At 41.2% G+C, this 14069-nt stretch overlaps 1 protein-coding gene across 1 annotated transcript in view; it reads right to left on the bottom strand.

The window, feature by feature from the left end:
- Window positions 1-14069, bottom strand: part of LOC115175420 (cytoplasmic dynein 1 intermediate chain 1) — a 114198-nt gene that overhangs the window by 95985 nt on the left and 4144 nt on the right. Inside the window, exons 4-8 of the mRNA XM_029734650.1 lie at window positions 8114-8210; window positions 7538-7543; window positions 6814-6864; window positions 2269-2328; window positions 1657-1778 (exon numbers count right to left, since the gene is read on the bottom strand). Of these exons, the coding sequence (XP_029590510.1) occupies window positions 1657-1778; window positions 2269-2328; window positions 6814-6864; window positions 7538-7543; window positions 8114-8210 (336 nt within the window). The remainder of the gene's footprint in view (window positions 1-1656; window positions 1779-2268; window positions 2329-6813; window positions 6865-7537; window positions 7544-8113; window positions 8211-14069) is intronic.

Here is a 14069-nt window from a genome sequence, read left to right on the forward strand (position 1 = left end):
CTCTCTTTCTCTTTCTCTCTCCCTCTTTCTCTGTCTCTTTCCCTCTCTCTCTTTCTACAGTATCTCTCTCACTGTCTCTTTCTCCCACTTTCTCTCTCCCTCTCCCTTTCTACAGTATATCTCTCACTCCGTCTCTTTCTCTCTCTCTTTCTCTCTCCCTCTTTCTTTCTACAGTATCTCTCTCTCACTCTGTCTCTTTCTCTCTCTCCCACTTTCTCTGTCACTCCTCTCTGGCACTTTCTTTCTCTCTCTCTCTCTGTCTCTCTCCAACCATCTGCATTTTATACCGTTTTTTGGACTCCTCCTGTGGACTCCATATATTAAAAAAAATAAATGATTTGGTTGAGTATTATATCCCAGCACATGTTAATAATAACGGTAAAGTAGCTGTTGGAACACACTAAGGGAAACAGGTCACAAAGCATTAGCTAAACCAACTTCTTTAGTTGTGAATGTGGAATTATGTGGAAGCCAATCATTTCCTGAATCCCTAGCCACATTAATACTGTGCTGAGAATGATGAAAAATGATATCTATAACAAAGTAGCCCTTTCCTGCAGTCAATGACCAAACGCACCCTCTTTGGCCTCATGGGTGGAATGTTATTCATATTTTTCATAATTTCATAATTAATAAACATTATGTTAAAAAAACGCTGAAAATCCTGTGTTTCTATGTCAAGCGGTTTTGTTATATTTCAGTCTTCTGTGTATATAAAGTGTAATATTGGGAAGCAAACTTACAAATGTAGTACATTTAAACTCTATATCTGACATGGTACAGGTGTCTTCTTTTTTAAGCCCATAACCATGTGTGTGAGGTGTATACTTTTCTTTCAAAGTAGATTTGTTTAAGACTACCAAGAAACGCTCTGTTTGACCCTGAATTAGCCCACCACAGTAAAAGGTTAACATTTTATCAAACAAGTATAATTCAATTAAACTGACCAATTTCACATTAAATGTATCAAATATTCCAAAACATTTTCTTTCAAACCAAATCCAGACTAAACAGAATCCAAATGTAGTGTCTCAGTTCTAATTTAGTCTGATGAGACAGACAGAGACACAGAAAGAGACAGATACAGCCACCATTCCAGGTGATGCTCCTCTCCTCTGACAGTGGCAGCCATCTTGTATTACCCCCAGACAGTCACTCTGCATCTACTTAGAGCTGGAAGTCAATGCGGTGTCTGTTCTCTCTGATTCCAGGCAGCTAGAGTAAAGACAAGCAGGCAGGCATCTCTTCTTAAAAAAAGCCTCCTCCTGCTCTCTCTCTCCTTGTCTTTCATTCACTCTCTGCTCTTTCTCATTTTCTTCTCCTTCCCTCTCTCAGCAAATGGAGGGCTGTGTCGGTCAAATGGATATAAATCACTACAGATTTACAGACTGTGGATCAAGCCAGGCAGTAAGGCCTACAGCCCATCTGACAGTAATGGGAATCAGATCAATGTGGACTTCTCTGTTTTCAGATGGTTTTAATGTAATCATAAAAAATGTGAAAAGGGTTCAACTATAGAGTATGTGTTGTTGTTATTGTTTTTTTTAGAGGGTATGTTGTAAAGAGGGAGCAATCGAGAGAACGATAGTGCTGTGTTATGTCGATTATAAAATACTCACACACACACACGCACGCATGCACACCTTACACACTCACCGTCAGACAGATGGGTAGTGCCAGTGATGGGCGTCTGAGTCTCTTTGCAGTACGACACCACCTCTCTGGGTAGGAAGTCCACCTGTGTGATCTTAGACGCCCCCAGTCTATGCATCCTGCGCCTGGACGGAGTGAGACAGGAAGTAGTGGGTCACAGAGCATTATGGGTACTGTAGTACATCATGCTACACACTTCAGCACTGCTGACCAACACACACACACACACACACACACACACACACACACACACACACACACACACACACACACACCGGTACACACACACCGGTACACACACACACACACACACTGGTACATTCATGCATAAAACACTGAGACATTTAATATGGTGATTCAGTCCTGTAGGGCATAATGTTGTGGAACATTCAGATAGAAATATATTGCGTAGAACAGCCATGCCAATCTGACATGTAGAGTAAGGACTCAAGTCAGCTCTATTCATGGTATTTCTATCTGCTTGTTTCACATCTCTGAATACACCCCTGGTGTTCAGACAGCCCTTCTCTGATTGAACCATACACCACCCCAAGAGGAGTAAGGACAGAGAGAAGGAAAAAGGGAAGGAAAGAGAGGAGAGGAACCGGTATGTACCCTAGCTCAGAGTCATCCTGCAGCTGCAGAACAGAGGGGTCAGTGTCCCACTGCAGGGTCCTCGGGTGGGCAGCAGGGGGCGCAATGGAGGGAGGGAAAACACATGCCAGGTTAGGAGGTGAGCCACAGCAGTAACCCACAGATAAACACATATTGAGCTGGGTTGGGGTACATTTCAGTTCATTTCAATTCTGTTGAATCAGGAGATTACTTGAGATTCCAAATCCTCTTTTCAATTATGATTTTTCCATTCTTGATTTCGAATTTAAATTGATTCCTTGATTGCCTGAATTGAAACGGAATTGAAACTAACCACAACTTCACACACACACGCATGCACACACACACACACACACACACACACACACACACACACACACACACACACACACACACACACACACACACACACACACACACACACCTAACAGAATAACTTTAGACACAAATACACATGCAAAGACACTGAGACATACAGGACAAGCAATCCCTTATTGGGGACATGACAGTTGGGTAATTCAATGGGGAAAATGTTCAGGTTTTAACATGTATCTATCTATCTCCCTGTTATAGATTCTTGGTAAAATATCAGAAGATCTATTTGATGAATATGAAATTATGGTGGGACAATTTACAATATTTGAACAAAATGTCATGGTAATATGAAAATGGTTTAATAACTACGTATAGAATAATAGAAATATGATTTATCTGTTCTTCAAAATCCAAATGGTTGGACAAATATAAAACGATCCCTCTTATGTTGGACAAAATGCAGCATAATGCAACATAACGCAACATTGTGCAACATAATGCAACATTGTGCAACATAATGCAACATAACACAACATTGTGCAACATAATGCAACATAATGCAACATTGTGCAACATAACGCAACATAACGCAACATAGTGCAACATAATGCAACATAACGCAACATTGTGCAACATAATGCAACATAACGCAACATAATGCAACATTGTGCAACATAATGCAACATAACGCAACATAGTGCAACATAATGCAACATAATGCAACATAATGCAACATAACACAACATTGTGCAACATAATGCAACATAATGCAACATTGTGCAACATAACGCAACATAACACAACATAATGCAACATAATGCAACATTGTGCAACATAATGCAACATAGTGCAACATAATGCAACATAATGCAACATAGCGCAACATTGTGCAACATAATGCAACATAATGCAACATAATGCAACATAACGCAACATAGTGCAACATAATGCAACATAATGCAACATAGTGTAACAGTGCAGAAGCTTTACAAGTAGATATGTTTTATTTCTATCTTTCATATTCACTACCAGTCAAAAGTTTGGACACACCTTCTCATTCCAGGGTTTTTCTTTATTTGTACTATTTTCTACATTGTAGAATAATAGTGAAGACATCAAAACCATGAAATAACACATTTGGAATCATGTAGTAACCAAAAAAGTGTTAAACAAATCAACATATTTTCTATATTTAATATTCTTCAAAGTAGCCACCCTTTGCCTCGATGACAGCTTTGCACACTCTTGGCATTCTCTCAACCAGCTTCATGAGGTAGTCACCTGGAATGCATTTCAATTAACAGGTGTGCCTTGTTAAAAGTTCATTTGTGGAATTTCTTTCCTTCTTAATCCGTTTGAGCCAATCAGTTGTGTTGTGACAAGGTAGGGGTGGTATGTAAATGTAATACAGAAGATAGCCCTATTTGGTAAAAGACCAAGTCCATATTATGGCAAGAACAGCTCAAATAAGCAAAGAGAAACGACAGTCCATCATTACTTTAAGACATGAAGGTCGGTCAATACGGAACATTTCAAGAACTTTGAAAGTTTCTTCAAGTGCAGTCGCAAAAACCATCAAGCGCTATGATGAAACTGATGAGGACCGCCACAGGAAAGGAAGACCCAGAGTTAGCTCTGCTGCAGAGGATAAGTTCATTAGAGTTACAAGCCTCAGAAATTGCAGTCTAAATAAAAGTAACAGACACATCTCAACATCAACTGTTCAGAGGAGACTGCGTGAATCAGGCCTTCATGGTCGAATTGCTGCAAAGAAACCTTTACTAAAGGACACCAATAATAAAAAGAGACTTGATTGGGCCAAGAAACACGAGCAATGGACATTACACCGGTGCAAATCTGTCCTTTGATCTGATGAGTCCAAATTTGAGATTTTTGGTTCCATACGCCGTGTCTTTGTGAGACGCAGAGTAGGTGAACGGATGATCTCTGCATGTATGGTTCCCACCGTGAAGCATGGAGGAGGAGGTGTGATGGTGTGGGGGTGCTTTGCTGGTGACACGGTCTGTGATTTATTTAGAACTCAAGGCACACTTAACCAGCATGGCTACCACAGCATTCTGCAGCGATACGCCATATGTTACGGATACAGGTATCCTGTGTATGTATCCTGTGTGTGTATTTCTTTTCTCTCCTTCTCCCCTCACAGGTGGCAATCATCATTCCCCAATCAGTCATCAATCAGTCGCTAATCAGAAGACACCTGCTCCTTTTCTCATACCCTATCACATCCCCTTTCCCTTGGTTTAAAAAGCCAGTCAGTTGTTTTCTCTAGAGCTCACTCTCTGTTGCGCACTCTCTCTGTCGTTCAATCTCTCTGTCGTTCAATCTCTCTGTGTCCCCATCGCTATCTCTCTCCCTCTCTCTTTGTAAGCTTGATCTCTCTTTTGTTTTGCACCTACATGTCACATTTGTCCGGTACCTGTGAGTATTGTTTTGTTGTGGTGCGTGACTGTTTGTTTGTTGGTGGGAAAAGGGGGTACCAAGACAAGTCGCCCACGGGCATACACTACCGTAGGTAAACGTGTTCTAAATACCCTAGTTAGAACTGGGCGGAACACCCACTGTATTTCATTGGTTAGTTAGCTAGCGGTTATTCAAGCAGGTAGACTAGCTTAGGGGTTTTTGGATTATTGTTTCTTTCCTTCGGTCCAGCTCAGCCCCTTTTCCCGCCCCCCTTTACCGTGTGTTTAACAATAAACCCTTAGTGTTTGACGGTAGACTTAAGTTATCTGTGGTTTTTGCTCTCACTGTTCCTTTTCACTATTATAATTTGCATGAGTTATGTTACGGGTCTCGTTTACTTCCCCCCTAGACTGCAGGGCCAAAGGGATTTGTAACACCATACCATCTGGTTTGTGCTTAGTGGGACTATCATTTGTTTTTCAACAGGACAACGACCCAACACACCTCCAGGCTGTGTAAGGGCTATTTGACCAAGAAGGAGAGTGATGGAATGCGGCATCAGATGACCTGGCCTCCACAATCACCCGACCTCAACCAAATTGAGATGGTTTGGGATGAGTTGGACCGCAGAGTGAAGAAAAGGCAGCCAACAAGTGCTCAGCATACGTGGTAACTTTTCAAGACTGTCAGAAAAGCATTTCAGGTGAAGCTGGTTGAGAGAATGCCAAGAGTGTGCAAAGCTGTCATCAAGGCAAGGGTGTCTACTTTGAAGAATCCAAAATATATTTTGACTAGTTTAATAGTTTTCTGATTACTACATGATTCCATATGTGTTATTTCATAGTTTTGACGTCTTCACTATTATTCTACAATGTAGAAAAAGGTACAAATAAAGAAAAACCCTTGAATGAGTAGGTGTGTCCAAACTTTTGACTGGTACTGTATATAGCTTCACAAACAGATGTTGCATTTCCATCTTTCATATATATAGCTTTACAAACAGATACATTGTATTTCCATATATATAGCTTTACAAACAGATACGTTGTATTTCCATATTTCATATATGCCAGTTTGTGCCAACAATACAGGACATTGAACCAGCACACAATGTATGCATCTTCACATACAGTATACCCAAGTCACAATACATGTACACAATCACATTCAGTATACTGTATGAAAGCAGTTCTATGACATATAGAACACCCATATGTCATGTATTAAGAATATATTCTGTTTATACAGTATATGCTTAGTGATAAAGCTGTGCTTGCTTTTGTTTGTGGGGCAATCATTCAGGGTGGCTTATAAACAAACTGGAGCTTTCTCTAAAGTCATCTCCTAAAGTGCAAATTGTGACAGGGTAGCTAGCATTTTTGACCCGCTAAACTTCTCAATGGTACCTTTCAGGAATGGTGAACATGCCCATTACCACTTTAACAGATGCACAATGCTAGTAGAGCGCGGTAAAGCATCAACCGCGTCACTCGTCCCGACTGTCTTAACTGGGATGACACCCTAAAAGACTGTTTTGTCAGATCTGTCACAGAGAATGACTTCTATTGAATCATGCGAGTGGAAATCTTTCAAGCCAGTGGTTTAGGGAAACAGGAGGTGTCAGGCAGCAGTCACCCAAGAGGGAAAGAACAACCCTTTGTAGCTTTTTATGCCTGACAGAAACACACCTGCCATAACATTCACTGTCTATCTGTATCACTGTGTCTGTCTGTCTGTTTGTGTGTCCTGTCTGTGGGCGAAAAACTTGGGCTTGAGCATTCCTTGCTCTGAGTAGAAAATGCTTACCTGTCGCTCTGAGCCTGTGCCTGATGCTTACTAACGCCAGACAACCCTGACCTGAGAGGGGACACAGTCATAAATGAACACACTCAACATGGGACACCGTCACGATGACCAACACACCATGCCTGATGGGGACAATAGAGTTCAATTCTTGAGGGGGATTGTACTCTATTGAGGTTCTGGGGGTCCTTCTCAGTGTCAGATATCTGATTCAGTACACACAATTGGACCGGATAGAACACAGTCGCATTTAGTCATCAGTGCTGGTTTGGTGTGTGAGAATGAGATGAACGTCAGCTACTGTATGATGACACATAAGCATGTATGACACATGGGTTGCAGCAGTGCCACAGCATGACGCCTGGGAGCATAGCCTGGAGGATATGTTCTTCAGAGAAGTGAGAGTTGAATTATGTGCATCAAGTTGATATCTACAGAGCATTCTAGCATGTACAGGACATTTTGTGGCTCACCAAGGATGCTCTCTGAAGAGTTATCCATTTAAAGAACTATGTTTCCAAAAAAATTTAAGTAACTTGGGAGAGTTTTGATATGGCAAATCAAATTTGAATGATATTCACATCACACAGTTTAGAGATTAAATGTTATTTTGCGAGTTGTGCTTATGTATGATAGAATGAGATAAATGACAGTGACAGAGTGTATCTAAACCCACAGCTACAAAACACAACATCCAACAACAACCCTCACTGACATTGGTCCTTACCTATACCTGCAGATCCCATACAAAGAGACAAAGAGAGATATGTGAGAGAGCTAGAAGCATAGATAAACTGTATGCTTAGTGTTTTGTCACTTAACTACAACCACCATTTTATTAAAGGAATATTACTCTAACAAATGTTTGACCATTAGTCCAAATAAAATCTCCCAAAATGGTGCATGTCAGCAGTCAAGATAAAGCACTTTTAGTTGAGCAAAGACTTGCCTTGATGCATAAGCCAGGGGACACAGCCAAAGGGCCACTAGTATACTACAGGAATACTATAGTAATACTACAGTAATAATAATATATTGATCTGATATAGCGCTTTTCATTACAAACTTTTAAAACTTTGAAAACAAAAACAAATGTATATTACTACTGAATCTAAACAGTCAATGATAATCTTTCAGAGAACATCCCTGATGTATTGGATGATATGCATCATACTCATTATATTATCATCTCAGCAATATTCCAGTCGCTCTTGCCCTGGTCCATTCTGGGTCAGTAACTCCAACTCAACCATATGTTATAATAAAGTATAATAACAGTCATATAAACAAGATGGCTGCCTACCTGCCGGCTGCGGCCCCATCGGCTGAGTCCTGACTTCCCGTCTCACTGGGGGTGCTGTGTCTGCTCACTGATTTGGATGGGGACATGGGGTTCGGGACTAAATAATGAAAATAACACGTATCCAACATTAAAGGCTGCAGCGGATGGACTGGTCAACCCAAGCAATGCCAGAGAGACAGAGGGTGGCCAAAAGAAAAAACAGAGTGAAATGGTTGAAAGCAAATGAGTGATAAAAAAGAATGATCAAATGAAAACACAAAGGGGACAGAAAGTCAAATGGATTCCTCATTTACCATTCAAGTCAAAGCAATCATGGCTTTCATTGGTCATTGGAAGGTTTCATTGCAAAAGCCACTGTTGTACAACAACCACAAGGTCATGTTGCGATCAGGGTGTTGTTACAATATTGTACCACTAGAGAACACTGACAAATACCTTTTTAAATGTACAGTATGTGGGTAGTGAGATACAGTATGTTTTCAACTGTTGTTATTAAGCCCATCATTTCAATGTGAAAATGTGGATGTTCTCCACATTTATTTGCATACAACAACTCCACCTCAATATCATGGTCTTGAGGAAACTCCTGGGCATAGATAAAGGGCTCAAAAAATACTACACTCTTAGAAAAAAGGATTTCAAAAGGGTTATTCGGCTGTCCCCAAAGGAGAAACCCTTTTTGGGTTCCATGTAGAACCCTCTATGGAAATAGTTCTACCTGGAACCAAAAAAGGTTATTCAAAGGGTTCTCTTATGGGGACAGCCAAAGAACCCATTTAGGTTCAAGATACATGTAGCACCACAGAAGAGGAAAAAAATAAAACAAACAACATGGGAAAGTTAAGATGAAATGGTAAAGGTATGAAATTGTTAGAAATAATATTTGAGAGAATGTGCATAACATGATGGAGGGCGAAATATCACAGAAATTAAATGACTGGTATGATATTTTAAGATTTTCTCACATGTGAATTCAAAAATATTTCCATTTATTTTGCAATAGACATTGTGAGGAAATAGAAAAGTGGATTTGAGAAACAAGTAATGATCATGTGTAAAAAAAACAAACACACAAAAACACTTGATATTTGAGATGTGTAAAAGTAAAACGACAAATTCACACTCTTGTTGCATGCAACAGTAGCAAGCACACATACTGTATGTAGATAAAAGAACAGAACATACACTAGCGTTCAAAAGTTTGGGGTCACTTAGAAATGTCCTTGTTTCCATGAAAACATACATGAAATGAGTTGCAAAATGAATAAGAATTACAGTGGCTTGCGAAAGTATTCACCCCCTTGGCATTTTTCCTATTTTGTTGCCTTACAACTTGGAATTCAAATGGATTTTTAGGGGGTTTGTATCATTTGATTTACACAACACTTTGAAGATGCAAAATATTTTTTCTTGTGAAACAACCAAGAAATAAGACAAAAAACAGAACTTGAGCGAGCATAACTATTCACCCTCCCAAAGTCAATACTTTGTAGAGCCACCTTTTGCAGCAATTACAGCTACAAGTCTCTTGGGGTATGTCTCAATAAGCTTGGCACATCTAACCACTGGGATTTTTGCTCATTCTTCTAGGCAAAACTGCTCCAGCTCCATCAAGTTGGATGGGTTCCGCTGATGTAGAGCAATCTTTAAGTCATACCACAGATTCTCAATTGGATTGAGGTCTGGGCTTTGACTAGGCCATTCCAAGACATTTAAATATTTCCCCTTAAACCAAGTGTTGCTTTAGCAGTATGCTTAGGGTCATTGTCCTGCTGGAAGGTGAACCTCCGTCCCAGTCTCAAATCTCTGGAAAACTGAAACAGGTTTCCCTAAAGAATTTCCCTTTATTTAGCGCCATCCATCATTCCTTCAATTCTGACCAGTTTCAAAGTCCCTGCCAATGAAAAACATCCCCACAGCATGATGCTGCCACCACCATGCTTCACTGTGGGGATGGTGTCTCGGGGGGATGAGAGGTGTTGGGTTTGCGCCAGACATAGCATTTTCCTTGATGGCCAAAAAGCTACATTTTAGTCTCATCTGACCAAAGTACCTTCTTCCATATGTTTGGGGAGTCTCCCACATGCTCTTTGGCGAACCCCAAATGTGTTTACTTTTTATTTTCTTTAAGCAATGGCTTTTTTCTGGCCACTCTTCCGTAAAGCCCAGCTCTGCTTAAAGTGATCTATGGACAGATACCCCAATCTCCACTGTGGAGCTTTGTAGCTCCTTCAGGGTTATCTTTGGTCTCTTTGTTGCCTCTCTGATTAATGCCCTCCTTGCCTGGTCCGTGAGTTTTGATGGGCGGCCCTCTCTTGGCAGGTTTGTTGTGGTGCCATATTCTTTCCATTTTTTAATAATGGATTTAGTGGTGCTCCGTGGGATGTTCAAAGCTTCGGATATTTTTTTCTAACCCATCCCTGATCTGTACTTCTTCAGAACTTTGTCCCTGATCTGTTTGGAGAGCTCCTTGGTATTCATGGTGCCGCTTGCTTAGTGGTGTTGCAGACTCTGGGGCCTTTCAGAACAGGTATATATATATATATATATATATATATATATATATATATATATATATATATATATATATATACACTGCTCAAAAAAATAAAGGGAACACTTAAACAACACAATGTAACTCCAAGTCAATCACACTTCTGTGAAATCAAACTGTCCACTTAGGAAGCAACACTGATTGACAATACATTTCACATGCTGTTGTGCAAATGGAATAGACAACAGGTGGAAATTATAGGCAATTAGCAAGACACCCCCAATAAAGGAGTGGTTCTGCAGGTGGGGACCACAGACCACTTCTCAGTTCCTATGCTTCCTGGCTGATGTTTTGGTCACTTTTGAATGCTGGCGGTGCTTTCACTCTAGTGGTAGCATGAGACGGAGTCTACAACCCACACAAGTGGCTCAGGTAGTGCAGCTCATCCAGGATGGCACATCAATGCGAGCTGTGGCAAGAAGGTTTGCTGTGTCTGTCAGCGTAGTGTCCAGAGCATGGAGGCGCTACCAGGAGACAGGCCAGTACATCAGGAGACGTGGAGGAGGCCGTAGGAGGGCAACAACCCGCCTTTGTGCAAGGAGGAGCAGGAGAAGCACTGCCAGAGCCCTGCAAAATGACCTCCAGCAGGCCACAAATGTGCATGTGTCTGCTCAAACGGTCAGAAACAGACTCCATGAGGGTGGTATGAGGGCCCGACGTCCACAGGTGGGGGTTGTGCTTACAGCCCAACACCGTGCAGGACGTTTGGCATTTGCCAGAGAACACCAAGATTGGCAAATTCGCCACTGGCGCCCTGTGCTCTTCACAGATGAAAGCAGGTTCACACTGAGCACGTGACAGACGTGACAGAGTCTGGAGACGCCGTGGAGAACGTTCTGCTGCCTGCAACATCCTCCAGCATGACCGGTTTGGCGGTGGGTCAGTCATGGTGTGGGGTGGCATTTCTTTGGGGGGCCGCACAGCCCTCCATGTGCTCGCCAGAGGTAGCCTGACTGCCATTAGGTACCGAGATGAGATCCTCAGACCCCTTGTGAGACCATATGCTGGTGCGGTTGGCCTTGGGTTCCTCCTAATGCAAGACAATGCTAGACCTCAGGTGGCTGGAGTGTGTCAGCAGTTCCTGCAAGAGGAAGGCATTGATGCTATGGACTGGCCCACCCGTTCCCCAGACCTGAATCCAACTGAGCACATCTGGGATATCATGTCTCGCTCCATCCACCAACGCCACGTTGCACCACAGACTGTCCAGGAGTTGGCGGATGCTTTAGTCCAGGTCTGGGAGGAGATCCCTCAGGAGACCATCCGCCACCTCATCAGGAGCATGCCCAGGCGTTGTAGGGAGGTCATACAGGCACGTGGAGGCCACACACACTACTGAGCCTCATTTTGACTTGTTTTAAGGACATTACATCAAAGTTGGATCAGCCTGTAGTGTGGTTGTCCACTTTAATTTTGAGTGTGACTCCAAATCCAGACCTCCATGGGTTGATAAATTGGATTTCCATTGATTATTTTTGTGTGATTTTGTTGTCAGCACATTCAACTATGTAAAGAAAAAGTATTTAATAAGATTATTTCTTTCATTCAGATCTAGGATGTGTTGTTTAAGTGTTCCCTTTATTTTTTTGAGCAGTATATATATATATACTGAGATCATGTGACACTTAGATTGCACACAGGTGGACTTTATTTAACTAATTATGTACCACTTTTCCTTTATTTATTTATTTATTTATTTCAGAATATTTTGAAACAAGTCATTTTTTTCATTTCACTTCACCAATTTGGACTATTTTGTGTATGTCCATGACATAAAATCCAAATAAAAATCTATTTAAATTACAGGTTGTAATGTAACAAAATAGGAAAAACGCCAAGGGGGATGAATACTTTTGCAAGGCACTGTATTGTCAAGACGTTGACAAGGTTATAAATAATGATTTTTAATTGAAATAATAATTGTGTCCTTCAAACTTTGCTTTCGTCAAAGAATCCTCCATTTGCAGCAATTACAGCCTTGCAGACCTTTGGCATTCTAGTTGTCAATTTATTGAGGTAATCTGAAGAGATTTCACCCCATGCTTCCTGAAGCACCTCCCACAAATTGGATTGGCTTGATGGGCACTTCTTACGTACCATACAGTCAAGCTGCTCCCACAACAGCTCAATAGGGTTGAGATCCGGTGACTGTGATGGCCACTCCATTATAGACAGAATACCAGCTGACTGCTTCTTCCCTAAATAGTTATTGCATAGTTTGTAGCTGTGCTTTGGGTCATTGTCCTGTTGTAGGAGGAAATTGGCTCCAATTAAGTGCCGTCCACAGGGTATGGCATGCCGTTGCAAAATTGAGTGATAGCCTTCCTTCTTCAAGATTCTTTTTTATTCTGTACAAATCTCCCACTTTAGCACCACTAAAGCACCCCCAGACCATCACAATACTTCCACCATGCTTGACAGAGCACTCCTCCAGCATCTTTTACATTTTTCTGCATCTCACGAATGTCCTTTGTGATCCAAACACCTAAAACTTACGATTCGTCTGTCCATAACACTTTTTTCCAATCTTCCTCTGTCCAGTGTCTGTTCCTTTGCCCATCTTAATCTTTTATTTTTATTGGCCAGTCTGAGATATGGCCTTTTCTTTGCAACTCTGCCTAGAAGGCCAGATTCCGGAGTAGCCTCTTCACTGTTGATGTTGAGACTGGTGTTTTGCGGGTACTATTTAATGAAGCTGCCAGTCAAACTAGACACTCTAATGTACTTGTCCTCTTGCTCAGTTGTGCACCGGGGCCTCCCACTCCTCTTTCTATTCTGGTTATAGCCAGTTTGCGCTGTTCGTGCAGGGAGCAGTACACAGTGCTGTGCGAGATCTTCAGTTTCTTGGCAATTTCTCGCATGGATTGCCTTCATTTCTCAGAACAAGAATAGACAGACGAGTTTCAGAAGAAAGGTCTTTGGTTCTGGCCATTTTGAGCCTGTAATCAAACCCACAAATGCCGATGCTCAAGATTCTCAACTAATCTAAAGAAGGCCAGTTTTATTGCTTATTTAATCAGAACAACAGTTTTCAGCTGTGCTAACATAATTGCAAAAGGGTTTTCTAATGATCAATTAGCCTTTTAAAATGATAAACCTGGATTAGCTAACACAACATGCCATTGGAACACAGGACTGATGGTTGCTGTTAATAGGCCTCTGTACGCCTATGTAGATATTCCCTTAAAAAATCAGCCGTTTCCAGCTACAATAGTCATTTACAACATTACCAATGTCTACACTGTTTTTCTGATCAATTTGATGTTATTTTAATGGGTAAAAAATGTGCTTTTCTTTCAAAAACAAGGACGACAAAACTTTTGAACGATAGTGTATGTTTGTTCCATTACAGCTCACCATATAAACTCAGCAAAAAAAGAAAGGTCCTCTCACTGTCAACTG

Source organism: Salmo trutta, chromosome 36 (assembly GCF_901001165.1).
Source record: "Salmo trutta chromosome 36, fSalTru1.1, whole genome shotgun sequence".
Taxonomy (NCBI): Eukaryota; Metazoa; Chordata; class Actinopteri; order Salmoniformes; family Salmonidae; genus Salmo; species Salmo trutta.